Raw genomic sequence first — 23,462 nt, 5'->3', positions numbered from 1 at the left:
GGCCTGTGACCCAAACTACTTGGGAGACAGAGACTGTGCAATCCCAAGTTTAAGGCTACCCTAGTGATGTCACTCAGTGATTGAGTGTTTAGCCACCATGTGCAAAGCCCTGCATTTTATTCTGAGCATCATAAAGCATACATAATATTCATATTATTGTGTGCATAATTATCAGTAATTTCTAATTATTAAATTAGCCTGGAACCCATGCTATCCTTGAACTTGCTTTTCTCTCACTCTTGTCTCTCAAGTGCTGGGCTTGCAGAAATATGCTACTGGCTGACATAACTTGTATGAATATCAAGCAGTTATGTATTTTGATTTTGGAGATTTGAAATCAGATATATTCTTTTAAAAAAGCAAAAAAAAAAAAAAAAAAAAAAAAAAAAAAAAAAAACCAAGGAGGGGAAAAAAACCCCCAAAACTAAAATATGAAGTTAAAAAGGGAATTTTTGACTCCCAGCTTCCTAGTAGAATTTGAACTGATTAATTGAAATCTAGTGCTGATCTTGAAAGAGGCTCCCGAAAATAGCAGATGAATTATGCATTTATTAAAACCTTTTTGTTTCATTAATGCATACCATTAAAATAGTCTCTTGTAACTGTGCTTGCTGACCAGCAGAGGTTATCTCTGACTCATAATCATTGCTCAACAACAAATGTTAATGCGGTAGTCTACATTTCAGAAGACAGCTATTAGATTACAGTCATCTTGGTTGCAAAATATCCTTAGATGTTAGTTTATTCCTGTGACTTGGTCTCATTCTCAGCATGCTTCATTTGCATATAAGCACACTCTGTGTTATTGTATTGGCAGTTGAATCTATTTCATTTGTTCTTGTGTGGATAGCCAGGCCTATTTTCACTTTTGGTATGTTTTTAATATTTCTATTAGTGCTGGGAAGTAAACATTAGGTCTACCAGTATCTACCCCTTGTTTCTTGGCATAGATACTGAAGGCCAGACCCACCAACCTGTGGTGTTTCAACAGGTTTTTGAGATGGACATTTCCAAACAGTTACATGCATATGAGGTAGAATATCACGTGCTTCAGGATGAGCTTCTAGAATCTTCATACACTTGTGAGGATAATGAATCTCTGGAGAAGCTGGAGAGAGCCAACAACCAATTGAAAAGACAGAACATGGACCTCTTAGAAAAACTCCAGGTATGGAAATAAAGGTTGGAACACTGATCAGTGTGCTGTCCTGCATGCTTGGAAATGCTCAGAATGATTGTGATATGCATGTAGGTTGAACCACTGAAGAGACATCAGTTTCCTGTGCATAGGAGGGAGTGTCTACAAATGTACTTAAAAGCCTAAGCATCACTTGGGAGAGAAAAATGCTCACTCACAGAGCAATTCAAAGCAGAATTCAGGTTCATATTATTGGCTGTTATGTAATTCAGATAAGCTTAGCAGGGGAAGAATAAAACCTGAGGAGTTGGGAATGTGGATGTGGGAGTTTGGGCTGGGCTCTGAGTAGTGAGTGAGGAGAGCCCCTGTTTGCTCAGAGCAGGAGGCTGCTTATTCAGAGGCTGCAGAAGAGTAGAATTAGCTTAGTATCAGGTCAGGTTCCATACTGAGGAAAGAACAGTTGGAGAATGGAGTGCAACGGGTTTTCTTTGTTGTCTAAGAATGCAGTTGTACGTGTCCCCCATAAGAAGGAAACATCTCAAAAGGATTCAAGCCTCATAATTGAAAGAACAATATAAACCAAAAACAATTCAGGGTGGAGTAAGAAGGAAGGTGGGCAGATTTGTGAAAATCTAGTTATAGATGATGACATTTGTCTAGAATAAAACAGAAATAGAAAAGTGTTTCTAGGTTAGTTGGAATTGAGCACATAGCAAATAGTCCTGCCACTCAGGAATTCATAATTACTCTATTCCCAAATAATTTACTGTAGTATTCAAACAGACAAAAATATAACAAACCTTCTACAAAGTAATATTGTGTCCTTGAAGTAGTGTGATTGGGGCTCTGGATCTGTGTTCTGTGCGTGAAGAAGTAATCCGACAGAGGAAGTTAGTAGGTATATTTCTCTCTAAAGTCCCCAAGGCTGGATCACTTACAGAGCAAAGAGGTTGATTTAATCCACAGTTTTGGAGTCTGACACAGCATGCTGTTGACTCTGGCAAAGGCCCTTGGCTGTGTCACATGTAGATGGTGTCATAGTGGGAGCAGGAAATAGAGGGAGACTTGTCATGATGAGGAAGGAATCCAGGGACAGAGAAGGCCAGTTTTTTTCTTTGGGGAAAACCAGTTTTATAAGAAGTAAGAAGGGTCTTGTGAAATGAACCTTAATGACGATTAAGGGAACCCTCCTTAGTGATCTCTGCAAGATGATAGCAGTGTGTAGCATTATAACTTATACCAAGGTGTATCAGCACAGCCTTCTAACAGGTGCAGGGTTGGTAGGGTTGGGCACATCCACACTAAAGCCTTGTATTATCAGGAGTTAAATCTCGTGTGTGTGTGTGTGTGTGTGTGTGTGTGTGTGTGTGTGTGTGTGTGAATAAAAACAAGGTAAATTTTTAAAAAATATTTATTTTTATTAAACACTAATCCAAAGTGATTAACCAATTCACAATACAAAAATAGTTGCTACACTGTGCCTTGTTACTTGACCTTTTCAGTATCCACTGAGGACTTTTGTGTTGGGGAAGTTATTTGCATCTATTTCCCATGGGTGATGGTCTTTAGTTGCTGCAGACTTTCTACTGACAGTTCTAGATAGTCAGCATCAAGCTTCCCAATCAGTAGAGATGAATGGAGTTCCAAGAACATTTGGAGAAGACAAATCTATTGGAAGGTCTTTGAGTTGTTGAAGGTTCTAGCCTTGGAAGAGATTAGGGAGTTTCTGAGCATCCCACTTTGTTCTTCTTGGAAGGTACTTATCGAAGAGCAAGATTGTCAGGAACTATCCATCACTTGGATTCCTTCTTAAACACATGAGCTTTTCCTCACCAATATACTCAGACTTTGGTGGATGATACAGCAGGGGGCCTGGTCAGAGTCAGCTCCATGCTGCTTAGAGTAGAATCTATCCAAACTATGCTTGAAACTGACTCACATAGCAAAAAGTAGTCGAGTTTCCTTATTCTTCTTCAGTCAGGTGGGGACTCCAGTGGGTATGGGTGATGATTGTGGGGTGTTATCACAGTATTGCTTTACTGTTGTCATCAGTGAGAGGAGATAAGTCATGTGAGTGTAATATACACACCCATATATACCTGTACATATATGTATTAAACATATGCATACACATGTCTATATAATCCATGTTTAATATGTTGCTGGGATTTGAATCCAAAATCTTTTAAATGACAGGAAAGTACTGACCTACATCTTCTGCTTCCAATACCTGGATTTTTGGGCACTCTTTTTAGAGAAACAACAAACCCTCCACAAAACTCTATTTTAGAGGACATTTTTATATACTGAAATATACTTGGAAAAAAGTATACATTTTTCTCAGTGTTTTTTCACATGATGTTTTGTTAACTAATGTGATCTAATTATCTAATAACAAATGTCAGACATGGCAGTTACTGTTATAGAGAATCAGACTTCTCAAATATTTAATTTAGAGGAATTTTTTTTCTTGACAAACAGGTGGCTCATGCTAAAATTCAGGCCTTGGAATCCAACCTAGAGACTCTTTTGACCAGAGAAACCAAAATGAAGGCTTTAATCCGGACCCTCGAACAAGATAAGATGGCTTATCAAAAGACAGTGGAACAAATCCGGAAGCTGCTACCAGCAGATGCACTGGCCAACTGTGAATTGCTGTTGAGAGACCCAACTTACCCAACTAATGACAAAGCCAAGCCAGGAAATAAGCCATAGTTTCAAACATGGCCCCAGCAAACAGCTTCCTCAAAAATACCAGGAAAAAGGATCCTGTGTAAGATTGACGAGAAAGCTGGTAGGACAGCTACTATTGGTGGTGAGATCATCAGTAGGCGACACAGCTCTCTGCAGAGCACTCCATCTTAAGCCATCACAGACATCCAGACTGTATTTTCTTCTGGTTGATTGCCAACTATGTACATAACTATATATAAAGATTCATGCTTTCAAATCAAACAGTAGGTGTGTATTTGGAACAATTTTTCTTCTTCAGAACTTCATGAAATTCACGTCAGAGAGAAAGTCAAGTGAGAATCTCCTTGGATACACATGAAATCCTTTTGGTTTTGTAGTGAAACAAATCTATAACATCTTTGTATATTGAAATATACTTGAAAAAAATGAATGTATTTCCTGCCCCCAAAGACTAGCATGCTTCACTCTGTGTGGTAGGCAGACACATTTCTTTAGTTATGTGTCTGTGCCTATAAGAACCATGATTTGCTGCCAGTCCCACTCCTGTGAGTCTTCTAGGAAGGTGGGGCTCTTCTGCCCTGCCTGCTGTGTGACAAGAAGAATGTCTAACCTTTGCATCTCTTGAGTCTGGTTAGGCTTTGCTTTAAGTACACATAGGGAGAAAGCAGGTCATTGTGGCTGAGTCAACCCACCTCAAGGTGAAGAGGAATGTTGCTAATTTTCTAGCAGATTAGACCAGCATTGATATTCAAAACAAAAATACCAGGCCTCAAAAACTCCATTAAGCTCCTGAATTGTCAAGAGTAGCTTTTTGCCTTTTTAATTTTAAGTGACTTCTAGAGTGGTAAACAGTTGCTTGGCACTGTATTTACCAAGTGAGAGGAATTGCTTTTTTTTTTTTTTTCTCACAAAATTATGGGAGCATTCTATGTAGTTCTTGCGACCTTTGGTTTTAGAATAGGGAGACAAAATTAGGATTTCCCAAAGATTATATACTGTGTCAAGTTGCTTTTCTATTTTTTGCTCAATGACAGAACATATTTTTAATCACTTTCCCCTCTCATGTGAAAATTTAGAACTGTGAAATATTTAGGAACCAACCATGTAAAGCACACTGTAAGGGAATGAAATGTCTCCAACCTAGGTGAAAACCTACAATTCCTGTGTTTGGACTCCTGGCTTCTGCTGCGTGCAGATAGGTTACTAGAGAATGCTCATGCATGCTGGGTGCATGGATGGCAAGTCATTTTCTCAGTACATGTTCAGTCTCGACAGCAGAGACGATTTTGCAATAGTGCCTCTGAACACCGATGCAGCTTTTCTCTTTTTTTTCTGCCTTTCCGAACTCTGTTTACTGTCGTTGCTCTTTCAGTCCTTCTCTTCTTGCAGATGGTGATTTCCCCTCAAAGAGAGTTTATTATACACAAGATGAAGTTTTACTCTAGTGCTCTTGAGTCAAGATGTAAAGCTTCTAAAGACATGGAAGAGTGGATGCCAAGCCTCTAGGCTGTTCCCCACTTGAGTGTCACAAGTCTCACAGGGTCAGAGTAGCCTTGGATCTATGGGGTTTTCTCAAAAAAAAAAAAAAAAAAACTCTTAATAGCTAGTAGAGTTGATGTATGCTTTCTAGATTCTAGGAAGTGCTCATTATCAATTCTTTATTAGGTTGAGGGTCATCGGTTGATCTATTGCTTGGATCTTCTGAAAATGTCTTCGTTTGTACTCTCTCTTATTCTCTTAGCAGGATGATGTTCTGATGGTTGAAACTGCCTTGTGCATGTGATACATGGGTGGTGGCTGAGGGAGCCTTATGTTGAGAAAAGAAATATGTATTCTTTTTTTCCCATTTCTTCATTGTGTTCTGGATGCTGGGAGTCAGCAGTATGGGTTGTTTATGGAATTCAGTGATCAAGACAATGCGGATATGGTCTTTTCTTGTAAAAATGATTTTTCTTTCTCATTGGTGATTTAAAAAAATGTTGCACCTGTTTTGATTTGTAACTTTACATCTTCATCATGTTCATGTAATGTCTAGAATCATTTCCAATAAATATGTTGCTGCCATTTCCTGAGCTTTTCAGTTGTTGTTTTTTGAATGGTGGGGTAGGCCACAAACTCCTGCTTAGGGACTTGGAAACAAAGCCTGCATGGGCTGCGATGGTACTACCTGAGCCTGAACATGCTGAAACAATCCTGGATGCTAAAGAGAGTTTAAGATAATTATGGGAATACGTTGTTACCAATTTTCAACTTCATTCATTATGAAGCCTTTATTACTGACTGAAGAAATAAAAGGGAAACTGAGCTGAAGGACTTGTACCACATTTCTTTCCTCCCTGGATCCTGCTCTTCTCCTCCATCCCTTCCTTATTCTTTCCCTCTCCTCTTTTCCCATTTTCCCAGTACTATGGATGGAAGATAAGACTCTATACACACTAAGCAAATACTCTGTCATTTAACTGTATCTTTAACTTGAACTTTTATTTTTTATGTCTATGTAGAGTATATAAAATTGCAAAATTATCCTATTAGCCTTGCTTCCAAATAAGAATTAAGGCAATTAGTGATAGATGTAATGTGAGTATACTCATAGCTAATATTTCTTTTAAATTATTCTTTCATATGTTTGGAATCCACTAAGAGGTTCCCAAATTTTATTGCTAATGTTACCAATCAATATTTAGGTATTTTTATCATTGTATATCATAAGAAGTTGGAGAAGGATGCAGTGTGGTCTTTTGTAAAATGTATGTATGCATGTATGTATGTATTTATTTATATGTGTATATGTATATGCTCAATTGTCTGTATATGTACTATATGTATGCAGTGTCAAAAGAGGGCATCTAATATCCTGGAGCTGAAGTTGTAAGCAGTTATAAGGTGCCTGATGTGGTTGTTGGAAACCAAACCCAGGTCCTTCATAAGAGCCATGAGTGCTCTTAACCAGTTCCCAGACCTCAGGATAGTCTTAACGGTATAGTCTTCTAACATCCGCACTGCCCTACCAGTTTTGTTATTATTCTTGTCTTCACACTGATAGCTAATGAATGAGGAATTCATCACCTCACAGCATGTGCTCTTTTGCCCTCCACCCACAAGAAGAGTGACATGAACAGGAACATCCATGGATGTGAGGTCAAAGTTAGATATGATTTTGGCTTCGCCATTGGTATGAGTTCACTCAGAAAGCAGGTCTTATCAGCTAGGTCAAAGCTGACTCCAATGGGGAGAACTCACAGCCTTTGTCCTCAGAGAGTTCTGGTCTAGATAAGAGGAAAGGGATGATGGGAAAACAAGAGATGACATACTGTTGCATGCAAAGAAACAAACAGGAAGAGGCACTGAGGTCAGCTGAGGCCGAAGAGGTTGGGCAATTCCAGGAGGGGGTATGACAAATGTCCTGAAGAAGAGGTTTTTGGTTTAGAGTCTCAAAGTACCCGCTGAAATGCCCTAGGTGGTGCAGGGCATCAGATGAAGAGGGGACACTGTGTAGGTCATACTTCACCAAGTAAGTGCAGATCCTTGGGATTTGGTTAGAGATGGGCTTCCATAGGCAAGAAAAGGACTATTTTGAAGGCCTCTGTGGACCACTGAAAGGCTTAGTTCTTCCCCTAAAGTAGTTAGAAAAAGAATGGTCACTAACCTGTGGAGAGACAGGATTGTTTCAACCCTTGGAGATATTTGAACAGAAACTAAGGAGTAGGAAAATGCAATAAAAACCCAACTTACAAATTTAGTGAAACTCAGATGTAGGACATCAGTTTCTGGAAAATCAGTTTGTTTTTTTTTTTTAAACTTATTAATGAGAAACCATCATAACTAGAAGGGAAGAGCACATCAACATTGAAAGGAGTCCACAATGCATCAGGATGCAGGCCATTTGGCTCCCCAGACCCAGCTGACATTCTCTTCTACCAGAACACCAGTCACTTGAACAATAGGAACTTCTTCAGACACTGGCTGACTTCTTCCTTGGGGTACGGCCTGAGGGCAATGCAAGTGGCCAGTTCTCTGGCTGTTCCAGCCACAGCATGTGGTCGATGTTCTTCTGCTGCAGGGTCTCAGCCTGCTCCTTTAAGATGCTCTCATCAGCAGCCTCGAGAACCACCACGCGCATGCGTCCCAGCTCCTGGAGATGAGCTGCTGTGTGCCGATGGTCTCGATGAAGGTGCAAGGCTGCTATAGTGGTGTGGCAAACCTGCACTACCAATGTGGCTGAGGCCAAGATAAAAGGAGCTTGAAATAGGTCCTTTCAAAATATTAAGTACTGTACAAGGATCTGTGGCTCCATCTTAGAGCCTGCCATCTTCCTGATCATCAGAATGGACAGATGGACTCTGTGTTGCATGGGGTAATCAGTTTTACAACTGTGTGTTTAATATAGATAACCACTGAATCCTGCTAGCTTTGTAGAAACAGATTGGCCATCTTCCCACCCCCACAGCAACTACCTAACTCCACATCCTTGTTATTAGTGGATTAAGATGCTACCATTTGGGCTGGAGAGATGGCTTAGTAGTTAAGATCACTGGCTACTTTTCTAGAGGACCAGTATTCAATTCCCAGTAGTTGTGTGGCAACTCTCAACTATCTGTAACTTTAGTTCCAGGCTATTTGATTACCCTCACACAGACACGTGTGCAGGCAAAACATATTGCATATGATACAGAAGTAAGCTAAAAAACCCAAAGAGGCTCCTGTCAGCAAGCACTTCTTGGCATCTACAATATTGTTTGAGTTTGGTGACTGTATATGGGATGAATCCCCAGGTAGAGCCTGATATAACTGTCTTCTGAGAGGCTCTGCCAGAGCCTGACAAATACAGAGACAGATACTCGCAGCCAACCATTGGGCTGGGAACAGGGTCCCCAATGGAGGAGTTAGAGAAAGGACTGAAGGAACTGAAGGGGTTTGCAACCCCATAGCAAGAACAACAGTATCAACCAACCAGAGCCCCCAATAGCTCCCAGGGACTAAACTACCATCCAAAGAGTAGTACCCATGGCTCCAGCCTCATATGTAGCAGAGGATAGCCTTGTCAGGTATTAATGGGAGAAGATGCTCTTTGTCCTGTGAAGGTTCAATATCCCACTGTAGGGGAATGCCAGAGTGGGGAGGGGGGAGGGAGTGGATAGGTGGATGGGGGAGCACCCTCATAGAAGCAAGGGGATGGGAAGGGGATGGGGGTTTCTGGAGAGGAAACCAGGAAAGGGGATAACATTTGCAATGTAAATTTAAAAATCCAATAAAAGGAAAAACAAACAAAAAACAAAAAAGAGGCTAACCAACTTCACTCTTGTTTCGTTGAGTGAGAAATGAAAGTATATGGTTGAGTTGAAGAGAGAAGGCATATGTAGGATTGAGAAAATAAACCAGAAGCACTAGGGGGGAAACAGTGGGAAGCATGGTAAGTAGGGGGGCTTTGGCTATGCACTGTGTTCAGACTATATCATACACAGTACCATATACTCCATATCTGGTGCTTCACAGCATATGGTAAGAATTTAATAGGAGTATTATTTACCTGGACTTCAGTGTAGATGGTTATAGAATGATGCCCTCTGAGCAGAACATCCACTATCATCTTCATCAGAAGTAGCTCTGGTGACCCAGGAGGGAACATCAGGATTGGTCCCATTGACATTCTCCTATAGAAGAAGATGAGGAGGGTCATCAGACCCACCGGTGAGAGCTGAGCCACACTTTGATGTTATTCCTTCCAGCAGCACATGGAAGCTTGTGGTCTCAGGAGGTAATAGAGGATGTAAAGAAGGGTGAACTGACCCTTGTCGGCAGCTCCACAGAAGCCGTTATCCATACTGAGGTGGATCCAGCACTCCCAGCCTTTCTGCTGGAAATGCTGCTTTGGAATCATCCTCATTCCTGTAAGTCACACTGAACTGGACTTTGGCTACACTGTAGCCTGGTCTGCCACCGACTCTGTAGTAGGAATAGGTGCTTAGTCACACCTCCCTAGAGGGGAAAAGTCATCCAACTCTTGTTCTCCCTGGGATTATGTATACTGCAGTTAATAAAATATATTACATATGATGAAGTATACATAAATGTAGTATACTAAACATGAGACTACGTATTCTAATCTCCTTATAATCCATATTATCACAGTTTTATTATTCAATCCTTTTCATTGAAACAGTTTATAATTCCAGGAGACTGGTCCAGGAAAGTTAAGTTATTGTTCATCCTGGAGACTACCCAGTAGGACCTTTTTAATATATAATTTACATCCCTTTATTTTTTTGACTTATTATCCTCAAATCCTCATGTTGTGCCACCTTTAAACTAGTATGTCCCGATCATCACCCAAATTTAAACAAACAATGCATAAAAATACCAATGTTAAATCAATCCCCCTTATGTGGACACAGTCAAAGTCTCTGTAGAGTTTGTGTTTTCCCCTCCCATGGTAGGGAATACACTCAGCTCTTTCCTATCCATGGGACACATTGGGGACATTTAAGTGACACCTGGAATTTAGTAATAGTGACTAATGTGCACATAAATGGCTAACCACATACTTACTGTTACTGCCTCCATTTTCTTTCTCTACACCATACTTACTTTCTTTCTCGAATCATTTTTCCATGCCATCTGTTTCAGCCTCCTTCATCTTAGCAATCCCTAATCAGTGAATCCTTGGTACAGGACAATGCTAACCTTCCTTGTTACAAATGATAGAATGCAGGAAAAAAAATCTGAACTGAATATTGCTTAATATCACAAAAGGAAGGGCCATAAAGTTAATACCTTGGACTGGCATGAAGTATTCCTGAAACTTCAAAGCTATGGGCAGTGTGAGATTTTTTTTTTTTTTTTTTTTTTTTTTTTTTTTTGAAGAGACATCAACATGTTTTGATTTCATCTAAGAGGTTTCTCTAGGCAGCATAGCCTCTAGGCCTGAATGATTCTCTACGATATAACTGAATATATTTGCATATCTAGAAAAAGATTAGGTTAATCCAATAAGAACTGGTCAGTCTTGGAAGAAAGAAAAGAAGGCAGGTTTTGGCAGACACAACTGAAGGGAACCTTTGCCAAGGCCCTTGGCAATGTCCCTACCGTGACTGTGAATACAGAGAGGTCTGGCCTCTATAGTCCATGTGGTCTGGCCCTTCTATGACAAGTCTGTCCCTATTGTGAGAGCTCTGTGCCATCTGTGTTGGACTGGCGCCCTAGGAACCCAACTCATGGGTCTCCCTTGATTCAAAGTCTGTGCCTTACAGGCATCTTTTCATTTGTTGTACAGCTTTGCTTTTTGCCACAGAGAAATATGAAGCTATGCATATAATGCAGTTATCCGAGTCCCCTTGACAAATGTGTTTGTAGAAATGTATTAGAAACAGGAGGTCCTGCTCTTAAAAATTCTGGTGAAATGTATGCAGTGTAAAACTTAGGATCTTAACTTTTGAAGCATAAGGCCCAATGGCGTCCAACTGTATCCGCACTGTGGTGCAGCCATTCTCTATACCCGGTGACTCTTTCCCTCTTGCCAAACAGCAACTGCTTCCATGGGAAAGTTCTCTGCCCTAGCCCTTGTTACTTGCCATTTATGTTCTGCCAAGTGTCAGAATTTCCTCCTCACTTTGTGTGCATGGGTCTCGGGTCTGTGTATGTGTATGAGTGGTGGTGTGTATGTGCTGTGGTATGTTTGTGGAGGTGTTGGTTCCTGCCTTCTGCCTTGTTTGAGATGGGATGGCTTATTCATTTTGCTATGTACTTTGTTGGCCCATCAGTTTTTAGCAGGATTCTTCTGTCTCTGCTTCCTATCTTGCCACAGGCGTGCTAGGCTTACAGGTGCACACTATGGGGTCCAGCTTTCCATAGATTTGTGGATCTGAATTTATTTCCTAATGCTTGTGCATCAAACACTTTATTCAACGAGTCTTCTCCTTGGCCCAGAATTTCCTTCCTTTTAAAGACATGGATCCCATAACATACACATTAACCACACATTGTTTCTTTAATCTCGGTGTATTTAGATGCTTGTGTTTCTTATGCTCTTTTAGTTATTATGATTAATGCTGCTGTGATATCGGGTGCATAAATTTATCTGTCTTAAGAACTTGGGTTTTATGACTCTACCCATGAAGAATGAATCTGTAGTTTTTGCTTTATGAAATTAAATTGTTGTGCCTTCAAGGTCTGAAATTAGAGCAAATGCATCCGGGTAAGTGAAGCTTTGGGGTGACTTATCGTTATTATTATTACATGGAAGAACCTTAAACATACAAGACTGGTGTTGGCAAATTGGTTTTCACAGTAATAATGGTGCTTTGCAGATACAAGAGACGGATTTTGTCTTCCTACAAGCTATTCAAATGCTGCTGAGATTCATGTTTATCTCTTGCAACGTAGAATCCTTATGTGCCCTGACATTGTTTCCCTTCCCAAATTGAGTTAATTTGCAAACGCACAGTTGTTAATCTCAATGGAACACGATGTTATTCAGAAATAATTATTGCCATTAAAATGCATCTTTTGCTCTTCTGCTGAAGGACGGCTCTGAAACAGGAAATGAGCCCCTTCTATGCTGACTTCCAATAGCTTAGATGCATGCATTTCCCTTTTTCTATTTGTGCTTTATTTTGTCTAGCAAATGATTCTTCAGCTTCAGTCCTGTCTGAACCAGCATTTAGCTTTTGTATAGTAAATTGGGTACTCGTGGGGAGAAGCCACCATTCCCTGTTTTAGTCTATTGTAGCTCATGCAATTAGAGCAGTCACTGGGCCTTCACCAGTACTTACATTTACAATCGAAAGGTAAAACAGAAAGGGGTAGTACCTGTCACATAGGTACATTGATATGTTTGATTTCCTTTCCATTTTTTATTTTCTCTTCTTTTACATTTATCATCCTAATTTTATTTTATTTTTTATTAGATACTCTCTGTATTTACATTAAAAATGTTATCCCCTTCCCCCACACCCTCCCCCTCCCCCTCCACTTGTCTTCATGAAGGTGCACTCCCTCCTAATCACCCTCTCCACCTTGTCATTCCTCTACACTGGGAAAATATGCCCTCCCTGGACCAAAGGCCTCTCCTCCCATTGATGCCAGACCCTGCTATCTTCAGTTACATATGCAACTGGAGCCATAGGTCTCTCAGTGTGTGCTCAGTGGTTAGTGTTTTAGTCCATGGGAATTGTGGAGGGTCCATTTTCTTTCTTAAAACAGTCTTAGAATGACCTGTTTTGACGTCTGGATAGACTTCCTCCATATTCAAAGAATCAAGGCAAATATTTATTTTTCATTTTATTTTCTAAATCTCCATCGATGAGCCATTCTTTTTAAAACTCATTTTTATTATATGTGTGTTTTGTTTATTATATATTGTGTATTTATGTGGTTTGGCACATGCCTATGCCATGGCACACTTATGATGTCACAGGACAACTTACAGCGGTCAGTTCTTTTCTTCCACCGTGTGGGGTTGCAGCAACTGAACTCAGGTTATCAAGTTCAGTGGTAAGCACTCTTCCTGCATGTGACAACTCACTGTGTTCGATAAACGAGTGTAGTTATAGCCAATGACCAATAAAAATTGTTTTTTAATGTTGAGTATTTCAGGCATCAGAGAATACACACACACACACACACACACACACAAACAAACAAAATCTCTTTAATATTCTACCTTACTACAGTCAGAATAGCCAATGTTGAGAAAATAAATGACAAGAGATGCTGATGAGGATGTGGGAAAAGACACTGTTCACTGCTGGCGGGAATGAGAACTACTTCTGCTTCGGTGGAATCAGTATGTATGTTTCTCAAAAATCTAAAAATAGATCTGCCACAAGATTCTGTATACCAATCCTGAGCATTTATCCAAAAGATTCTTAGCACAGAGATACCACACATTTTATTACTCACAGTAGTTAGGGGATGGAATCAGCCCAGGTATGTATTCACGGATGAATAGATAATGGAAATATGGCACATATACACAATGGAGTTTTACTCACCCATAAAGCAAAATGAAATCACAGTATTTTCAGGAAAATGATGAAATTGGAAATTATATTCAGCAAGGTGACTCAGATTAATATTGCATATTTTTCTTCCTTATGTGGACCACAGACTTTAATTTTTATGTTTGTGTGGACCCTAGACTTTTATATATATAGTATTTGTGTGTGTGTGTGTGTGTCCTAGTTTAGTTTGCTTTTTATTGCTGTGGTTAACACCATGACCAATGCAACTTGGGGGGGGGGTGTTTTATTTCACAACTTCAAGTTCACCTTGAGGGAAAGTCAAAACATGAACTCACTACAGGAACCTGGAGTCAGGAACCAAAGCAGAGGCCGTGGAGGAGTGCTGTTTACTGGCTTTCTCTTTATTGCTTAGTATAGGTCACAAATCCAGAGAGATAACACTAGTGCGGTAATAAAAGTATGTATAGTTTGCCCCCATATTGTCACATAGGCTTCAAATTCTGAAAGCTTTCATCTGACACTTAAAGCCCCCTTTACCCAAAGCTCCAGTCTCCTCATACACATTGTGCTGTTTTAACTAACATCAGCAATCGCAGGGACACGAAATCTGGAAAAGTCTTCTTCTTAAGGCAAGAAAAAAAAGAGGAGAGAATCATAAAGGCAGCTTTGTTCAAGGCAGCTGCCCACAGGATGTGCCCAGCTTATCCTGTGTATAAACAGAGCAGTCCCCGCTGCTACTTTAGGTCTTTGGAGCTGCATCTTGAAGATGTCTTGATCCACAAATTAGAATTAAGAAAGCAAAATGTGACAGTTCTCATTTATGACTAGAGATAAGGATAACCAAGAACATATAGTGGGCCTTTCTGCTTTGACAATCTGACTTATTGAATGTAGCAAAAATCATCACTTCTTATTGATCTCTAAATGTGAAAGAAAGACTTCTGTTATAGTAATATTAATAATGTAGCAATTAGAACTGTTCTGTACTGGTAACGTATCAGAGCAATGCTGTTTTAGATTCCTTCCCTTATTTGTTTATTTAATTAAAAAAACTTTATGGATGAAAACAATCTTACATTTTTTTTTTTACAGATAAGAAAACAACAATGACATATTAGGTAAATCAGGGAGGCTGGGCTGAATTCTTCATGGTGTGTCTGAAGAGCCTGTTCTTTCTGTGCCCCTGTTATGCTTGGGGAATGCACTAGTTACTTTATCTATTGTGTGTGCAAGTCCCGGACAAGAAGTAACTTAAAGGAGAAAGGACTTATTTTGGATCATGATTTGTTGGGGAAACTGCCTGCCTGGGCAGAGAAGGCATACGAGTGGGTGGGTCCATGGAAACTCGAGTGAATGGCAGTAAGTAAATCAGGAAGCAGAGGGAACGTACCAGTATCAGTGCACCATCTGCCCCCACTAGCCTAGCCCACTATTTTTTTTTAGGTGAGTTCTACATCCTAAAGACTCCATAACCTCCACAAACAGAATCACTATCTGGGAACAAAGTACTGCTTAAACAAACACAAAAAGCCTGTCGGGCTGTGCATATGACTGTGTATGCATGTAAGTGACTGTGTGTGACTGTGTGTGTGTGTGCATGTGACTGTGTATGTGGGCATGTGGCTATTTATGAGTGTGTGTGTGCATACATGTGACTGTACATGTGACTATGTGCGTGTGTGTTTCTTCATTTGTTCTGTTGAGAGCCCTTTCACCATTGTTCCACTGATAAACATTTTAAGGAGCCAGAGGGAAGTGAGTTTAAAGATTAGGGATGGGAAAGGTGAAGGGTGATTGATAAATAGAGCTACAATATTCACTTCTGATGACTTGAACTGTTCAGAGCTATTGTGAGAACAACTTTGAATGAAGTCAGAGATGATTGTGGACATCTACTGCTGTCTAACTGGATGCTCATATTTAAATGAACTAATAGCATTTAATGATGTATCTTTTCCACGAACTTTTAGCACAATGAATTGGGAAAAGATAATAATTTCTATCTCAATAGAGTTGTATTAAATGTTAACAAAATTCCTGGATGGATCCCACAATATAATCATCTCCCACCTACCATTGCATCCTCAAGCCTCCATGGTATTCTACTCTAGAGACATTGGGGATGTGATGAAGATGAAATGGCCTTATGTCCTACAGCTCAATGCCTCATTTTCTTCTCTGGTCTTAGACTATGGTTCTGACTAGGAAGACGTTTCACATAGGAGAGAAGCAGAGCCATAGTAGTTAAGTATAATGGGCTGGTAGAGAAGTAGAATTGTGGACATGGTTTTAATTCACCCACCCACCCATCTACCCACCCACACATCCAACCATCCATCCATCCATCCATCCATTTTCACATCCATCCATCCATCCAACCATCCATCCATCCATCCATCCATCCATCCATCCATCCATTCATTCACACATCCATCCATCCATCCATCCATCCATCCATCCATCCATCCATCCATCCATCCATCCATCCATTCATCCATTCATTTATCCACCTAACCACACATCCACCCACCCACATATCTACCCACCCACACATCCATCCATATGCTCACACATTCATCCATCCACTTCCACATCTACCCACCCATCCATCCATCCATTCGTCCACACACATTTATCCATCCACTCATTCATCCATCCATCCATCCATCCATCCATCCATCTATCCATCCAATCATCCATCCACCCACCCACATATCCACCCACCCACCCGCATATCTACCCATCCACACATCCATCCATCCATCCATCCATCCATCCATCTATCCTATTCAAGATGGATCATGAATCAAGTTTATCTGCCATGATTTCAATGCTTATGCAATGGAAAGAAATTTACATAATGATACCAAAGTTTAGTGAGAGGCTTCTAGGATCATACAAGAGGTATGATAGAAAATAAGATTTGTTTTACTCTGAGGAAAAGTGTAAAGAAAAGACAGGCTAACAGATTAGAATGAGAGATTAAAACTGTGATCACCATTGCTCTTTATTGTCTGCTTGGCTAATTGACCTGGGGAGGACATGGGAGAAATCTCAGTGCCTTGGAGCATGTAACTAGGTAGCTAAGGAGTTGAGATTGTTAGTTTTTATCAATTTCCTCAATTTGATACAATCTAGAATGGCCTCTGAGAATATCATGGGAGATTATCTAAATAAGGTTCATAATGGGGAGAACTTGTCCACTGTGGGTGGCACTATTCTTCAAGTTTGGGATCCTGGACTGTATAAGGGTAGGAAAAGCTATCTGAGCATTAGCTACATTGCTCTTTACTCTTCATTTTGGGTTCAGTGAGACCAGGTACTTCAAGTTCCCACTGCTTTAACTTCACTACAATGAATGTAACCTGCGAGCTAAATAAACCCCTTGTCCCCCAAGTTGCTTTTGTCAAGATATTTAATCACAGCAACAGGAAATGAAATCTGAGCAGAAAAATAAAAACAAACAAACAAACAAAAAACCCAAGTCAAACCAACCCAAACCAAACCAAAAAAAAAGCTTGTGGCTTTTCTGCCTTTCAGAGAACAATCTAGAATAGATCTTCAAGTAAATGGATTTTCTTTTTATTGGAAGATTAAAAGATGGAATAGCTGTCATGGTGGCTATAACTTCAGGGCTAATATAATTTAGGTGACATCCACTTCAAAACACTTTATGGAGGTTTTGTTTTTGTACATTTTTCCTTTGATGCAAAACTGCATCCATTTTTTAACTGATTTGCAGTGCATTTTTAGATTAACATGCAGTTTTCAGGCTAGACTGGTGTTTATAGACCTCAGCGTGGGAGCTACCTCATATTAATAATTCCATCATCACAGCTTTGAACCATATGACCTGAAGGGCACTGGCTAGTTTTAGGAATTTGTATCATTTAATTCTATTTAGATCAGCTTTCACTGAATCGATTTGTATGTACATTTACCAGGCAAGAGAGACACAGATACATGCTTACACTTCTGTTCGCAGAATCTCATGGTGAGAGCTGGACTGAAGGTCTTATTCGTATGTAAGTAGGACAAAAAAATTGCTGTGTTCAGTCTGGCTGTGGCTGGCAGGCATGAGGTAAGGACAGGTCTAGGAAAAGCCGGGAAAGGACCTACAGGGACCCAAAGTGTGACAATAGTCACGGAACAGCCCTTCAGCCAAGCTTCAATATTCCCTCTGCACACTGGTCCTCAACCTTCCTAAGGCTGTGACTTTTTGTTACAGTTCCTCATATTTTGGTGATTCCCCAGCCATAAAGGTATTTTGTTGCCACTTTATAATTGTCATTTGGCTACCGTTAGGAATTGTAACGTAAATATCTGACATCTCCCAGCAGCTCATCAAAGTACTGTTTGCCTGTGGGGGCTAGTTTTCCTTTTCAAATCCCAGGAGCCCACAGATGATCCGTGAGCACTACACAGTCCTCATGTTAGAAACATTACTACCGTTGGGGGAGGATTTCCTGTGATGTCATTGCTTCAAGCTTCCTCATTTGCATGAGACCCCCCTCCCCCAGTCCCCAAGATTCTCTATCGGTATTTCATAGCATTTCTTTTGAAGGTGGATGTCAAATTATGTGAAGCTCAGAACTCACAAAGCTTCAGCCTGTCACTCGCTAGCAATTGTCTCGGGCTGTACTTATGATGCAGGCAGGAGACAGAGTAATTTGAAGAGGGAAGAGTTGGTACGGTGATTGTTTTTTAAACTATAATGGGAATGAGTGGGAATTGGAAAGTAAGAAGTGAAGAGGAATTCAAAGGACACAAAATAGCCAGTGCAGGGAGCAGGCACTAAGCGAAATACCCAGCAGAGGGCAAACATGGAAACTGCATCCTCCGATTTTTTTCATTTCCCCCATCAGGCAGAGAGCCATGCTTCGCTGGAGAGGGATGGCCACAGCTCTTGACAGAGTGGTGAAGCCTCACAAAGTGTGAAATCTTCCCAAAGGACCCTTTGGAAGCTGCATATGAGCAGATGCCAGGCCGATGGCACTTTACCGAGAGATGTCTGTGCAGCACGGAGAGAAGCCGTGTCTGGGGAATAACGTTCTGTGCCAGCCGTCGAGCACTACAGGAGTCAGGTTCGTGGGAAGTTGCCCGCATTGAAGCGGCTGTGGAGGAGGCAGCAGACGCAGGTGTATGCCCAGAGAAGAGTACCGTGGAAACAAGAGGCACAACTTCCTTCTGCTGAGTTCTTCCTGCATCCTCTACCTGCAAAGTTTAGATTATGTGACCGTCCAAGCTACAAACAAGAAATAGAAGATTCAGCTTCACGATGGACAAAAATATTCAATGCGGGAAGGTCCAGCCCAGGGGTGGTGCGCTCCTTGGGCTGGTGCTCCTGGGTTCTGTAAGAAAGCAGGTTAAGCAAGCCAGTAAACAGCAGCCCTCCATGGTCCCTGCATCAGCTGCTGCCTCCAGGATCCTGGCCTGACTTCTTTCGGTGCTAAACAGCAAGGTGGAAGTGTAATCTGAATAAACTCATTCCCAACTTTTTGGACCAGGGCGTTTTGTTGTAGCAACAGAAACCTTAACCAAGACATTTGGCGTGTAATTCATATTTTCTATCACACTGAAACCTCATAAAACCCTTTCTATTTTAAGTAATTTAAGTAATTGCTACCAGAGACACCAATCATAAGTTCAGAAATTGCTCAGTGTTTGAATTCAGCCGATATTTGATCCTACTGCGAGGAAGGTCCGTGTGAGATGCTTTCTAGGAGACGGAGAAGGCCTTCTAGTCTGCAGAGGACTAGATGGCAGTCTGGTGTCTTGCTAACGTTTTCACTTTCTGGTAACTGATCAATAATCACCCGTTGTCTTAGTAACAGAGCTTTCTACTTAGCATCAATCTGGAAAATAGCACCTATACAATAAAGAGTGTGGATGATAAGAATTTAATGAAAACATTATAATTCTGTTAGGAATGTAATAAAAACATTCTAGTTTTGCTGTGCTTTAGTCTTTAAACTGTGGCCATCAGACTACATAATAACCTGTATGTACCCCCGCCCACCCCCCCACCCTCCAGCCCTGGAGGATTTAGCATCCACCAGTCTGATGGTTTGGAACTTGTTCTTTCCATCAGGGTGTGCGGAGAAGGCATGAATGGGAAGACACACGTTTGAGACAAGCTGCATCTCTCTGTAGAAATCAACTTGATTTTAACGTATCCTTTTTATTCATTCAATCATAGATTGGCGTGTTGGATGCTGTTCCTGCGATTTCCACTAGATGACACTGTTGTTTTCAATTTTATTGTTTTCCTCTTCGGAGAGCACCACGTTTATGAAGAAACGATAGCGGTGACCCTTCTTCTTCCAGGGAAAAGAGCTCCAGAACACGAGTAAGTACCAACTTAGCAATGCCTTCGGGATCTCCATCAGTCTTCCGTCTGTAACGGCCTGACGACACAGTTCTGTGTGCTGACGTCAAGAAAATGCTTCACATGGACTCTATGGGTTTTTTCTCTGCTCACTGATGTTTAAGATATTAACGATTTCCTCTGTTCTCAGCGGAGCCGAAGCAGATCAGGCGATCTTCCTATATGTAAAAGCTTTCCCCAAACACAAGACCAACAGGAATGTCTGTGTGAATATATTTTTACCCCACCCTCATTCTCTCTTAACACCCCCCCATCCCCGAAGTCTCTTCTTAGAGACTCATGCCTTTGCCTGTTTGTTTAATCACTGATTTTAGCTAGAACAGTCTGTGTGGCAACGAGTTTGGAACTATTGTGAACACAACTGGAGACAATGACTGTTCCTGTCTCAGTGCCCAGTAGTTCTGCAAGGAGGCATAGGGACCTATGATCCCCTCTTTAAGCCATGATTCAGTTGACAGTCCCAGTGCTGAACAGGGCCAGTGCAGGAGACCATGGCTGCACTGGCTGTGCCATGCCCTGAACACAGCGTTTCCCTCATTCTGTCTGCCCCTCCCCCTCCATGATGTTCTCTGAGACGGAGAGGGAGTCGTATAAGTATCGTGTGTGGATTCAAAATTCAGCCGCTGTATTTTGTCAGGACCTTGAACAGCTATGAGTGTCTGCATTCTGTCATTCACACCAAAGTGAAGCTTCTCTGACTAAGGCTGAGTGCCTTGAGAATAAGCATGAGAAGGCTCTTTGATGCCATGGCAACTTGGATAAACAAAACACTAAGTTTGCTTCTAAGACATAGATCTCCCTAGCTATGGGTTTTTGATGGGTTTACAACCCTAGGTATTTTCCCCTCCTTGGGATTGGGCCTCAAATACAAACTGAGAGCAACTGGTCATCACATAAAAACATACGCTAGTTGGCATATCTTGCCCAACAGGTTGGGATTGTAGTTCCTAGGATTCACAGGCACACTAGCCCACAGTGCCCATGTGCCCAGCAGCCTGCACGGCCCTTTCTGCTATTAAGAAAGTTAGCTCTCTGGGATAGAGTCTAAACTCTGAAAGTACTAGAGGCAAGGTAAAGAATACACAGAAGATACACAGATGGGTAAGGACTCTGAACATCCGGGAAATGAGTTCAACGATTGACAAATAGACTTCATGACGGTGGAAAGTTTCTGAATGGTGACAGGAACTGTTAACTGACTGGAATGGCAGCCTACAGAATGGGAGAACAGCTTTCCCAGCTATATGTCTGAGAGGATTTCTATCTCTGTATATGAAGAACTAAAAATTGTATGCGTCAATCAACTAAACAACCCAGTTGAAGAATGGGATGGGAACTAGACTGTGTTCTCAAAACAATATTAAAAGCATTAGAAAGCGTTCGAGATTAGCCACCAGAGGAATTCAAATGAACAGGACTGTGAAATTCCAGCCCATCCACATCAGAATGGCTAGTACCAAAAATCAAATGAGAGTAGGTTCTGGCCAGGTTGTAAGGAAAGGAGAGCCACATTCTCACCCTTGGTGGCCTATAGACTGGTGCAGCCAATATGGAAATCACTATGGAAATACCATTCCTGCACATACACTGAAAGTCTCTATGTCCTAGTACAGTGCTGTGAACCTGTTCATGTCCTTCTCTGCTCTATGCAAGGTAGGTAGGACGTGGAAACCACTTAGAGGCCCATAAATTGGTGAATTATAATGAAGTTGGGGGACACATACAATGAAACTTTGTTCACCTGTGAAGACAAAATTATAAAGTCTACAGGTAAATAGACAAAACTGCAGAAAAATTATACTTGGTGAGGTAACCGAGGTCCAGAAACACTTGCATGTGGAAGGGCATGTAGAAGTTGGGGGACTAGAAAGGGACCATTGCAGTTGATGCTTGGGGAGGGGGGAGGGAGGAAAGAGAAGAGAGAGAGAGAGAGAGAGAGAGAGAGAGAGAGAGAGAGAGAGAGAGAGAGAGAGAGGTGGAAAGGTTCAAGTGGGTGTGACAGCACACAAGAGACAAGGGGATGAGGAGTGTGTGTCACCAAAAGGAAAGGCGTATGAAAAAGCCACACAGAAGTCTATCACCCTAATACTCCGAAAAACCAACTAAAAATATAAGTTGCAAAGCCAAAAGAGAAGGGCAATGCCCTGCCCGGCTGGATGGTGCTGCTCGTAAAAGCCGTTGTATATTAACCAGGGCTCCCAGTGCAAGGACTGGGGTGCAGACTCACGGGCAGTGTCCACAGCTGCTCCCAAATAGCAGAGGCTCTTTCTGCTCCTTGTGACTGCTCACTGGAACTAGATGCTAAGATGCTATTGCTGAAGACACCACACACCGTGGGGGAAAAGTAGAGAAACCAAGATGGAGCCAAGGCGTTCCTTCTTCTCATCCCCTTCGTGTGCATTCGTTCTTCTCTCTCCTCCCCTTCCTCCCTTTCCCTCCTCCTCCCTCTTTCAGCTCTGTCCTCCTCCCCATCCCATTAATTCCAGCCTTCCTCCTCCTTCCTTGCCAGGTCTCACCCTGAGTTCTGGAATTACAGGCATCCCCTGCCCAGTGTTTCATCCTTGTTTTATAAAGGCAAACCAACACACTTTAAAAAACATCTTCATTATAGTTCTTTACGAGGTGTTCTGCCTAATTTTTAATGCTTTTCTGTCAGGTCTAAACACTGGGGTTCCAAAATACTGTGTTCTTTAAAATATGTTTGATTCGTGTTGATAGTATCATAGAGTTTCAGCAGTGAGACCTGCAAGGGTCCCTTGGGCTTTGAAATGCAAAGAACGAAGCTCGTATTGACATAAATCGCCATACCTAATCCTGACACTGATAATAGTTTCAGTGTTCATCAGCTCTGACTTGTGACACACTCACCATCTCAGAATGCATGGCTGCCCTTTGCACTTGTTATTACAACTAGAGTCCTCACAATCTTTGTGCCCACCTTACCATTATCCTCCATATTTTCTGTGTACCCGGTCTCAGGGAGCATGTAATTTTCTCAGGGAACTAAGGTATGCCCTCTTCACTGTTGTGCAAGACACGTCACTAGACCCATGGCAATCAAAGCCACCCACCCATCCTTTGTAGATTTTGTGCACGTATCGACACTTATTTATGAGCATTTTTAATATCTGTTCCCCCTTAGATTTATAATAAATTAAGTCTGAGGTTGATTTTATTCATTTACAAAACTTCAGCACAAAGTAGGATCTCAGAAGTCCTATTAAAGATAATTACTCAATTTAGTTAGCATTCTTTTCTAAAGAGGCAGTTGTTCTTAGAGTTT

At 41.2% G+C, this 23,462-nt stretch overlaps 1 protein-coding gene and 1 pseudogene across 5 annotated transcripts in view; one reads left to right on the top strand and one right to left on the bottom strand.

The window, feature by feature from the left end:
- TBC1D4 (TBC1 domain family member 4) overlaps positions 1-5,898 on the top strand; it is a 160,287-nt gene extending 154,389 nt beyond the window's left edge. For all 4 annotated transcript variants that reach the window (XM_080917213.1, XM_080917211.1, XM_080917212.1 and 1 more), the window contains 2 exons: positions 992-1,168; positions 3,620-5,898. In XM_080917213.1, coding sequence (XP_080773339.1) covers positions 992-1,168; positions 3,620-3,853 — 411 coding nt within the window. In that variant the 3' untranslated portion in view covers positions 3,854-5,898. The remainder of the gene's footprint in view (positions 1-991; positions 1,169-3,619) is intronic.
- Positions 5,899-7,761: 1,863 nt separating this feature from the next.
- LOC308420907 (putative peptidyl-tRNA hydrolase PTRHD1) lies at positions 7,762-8,183 on the bottom strand (annotated as a pseudogene). Its single transcript has one exon. The product of its transcript is annotated as a putative peptidyl-tRNA hydrolase PTRHD1 (transcript).
- Positions 8,184-23,462: the final 15,279 nt, after the last annotated feature.

Source organism: Micromys minutus (assembly GCF_963924665.1).
Source record: "Micromys minutus genome assembly, chromosome: 5".
NCBI classification, from domain to species: domain Eukaryota; kingdom Metazoa; phylum Chordata; class Mammalia; order Rodentia; family Muridae; genus Micromys; species Micromys minutus.
This window is presented reverse-complemented; position numbering and strand designations above follow the sequence as displayed.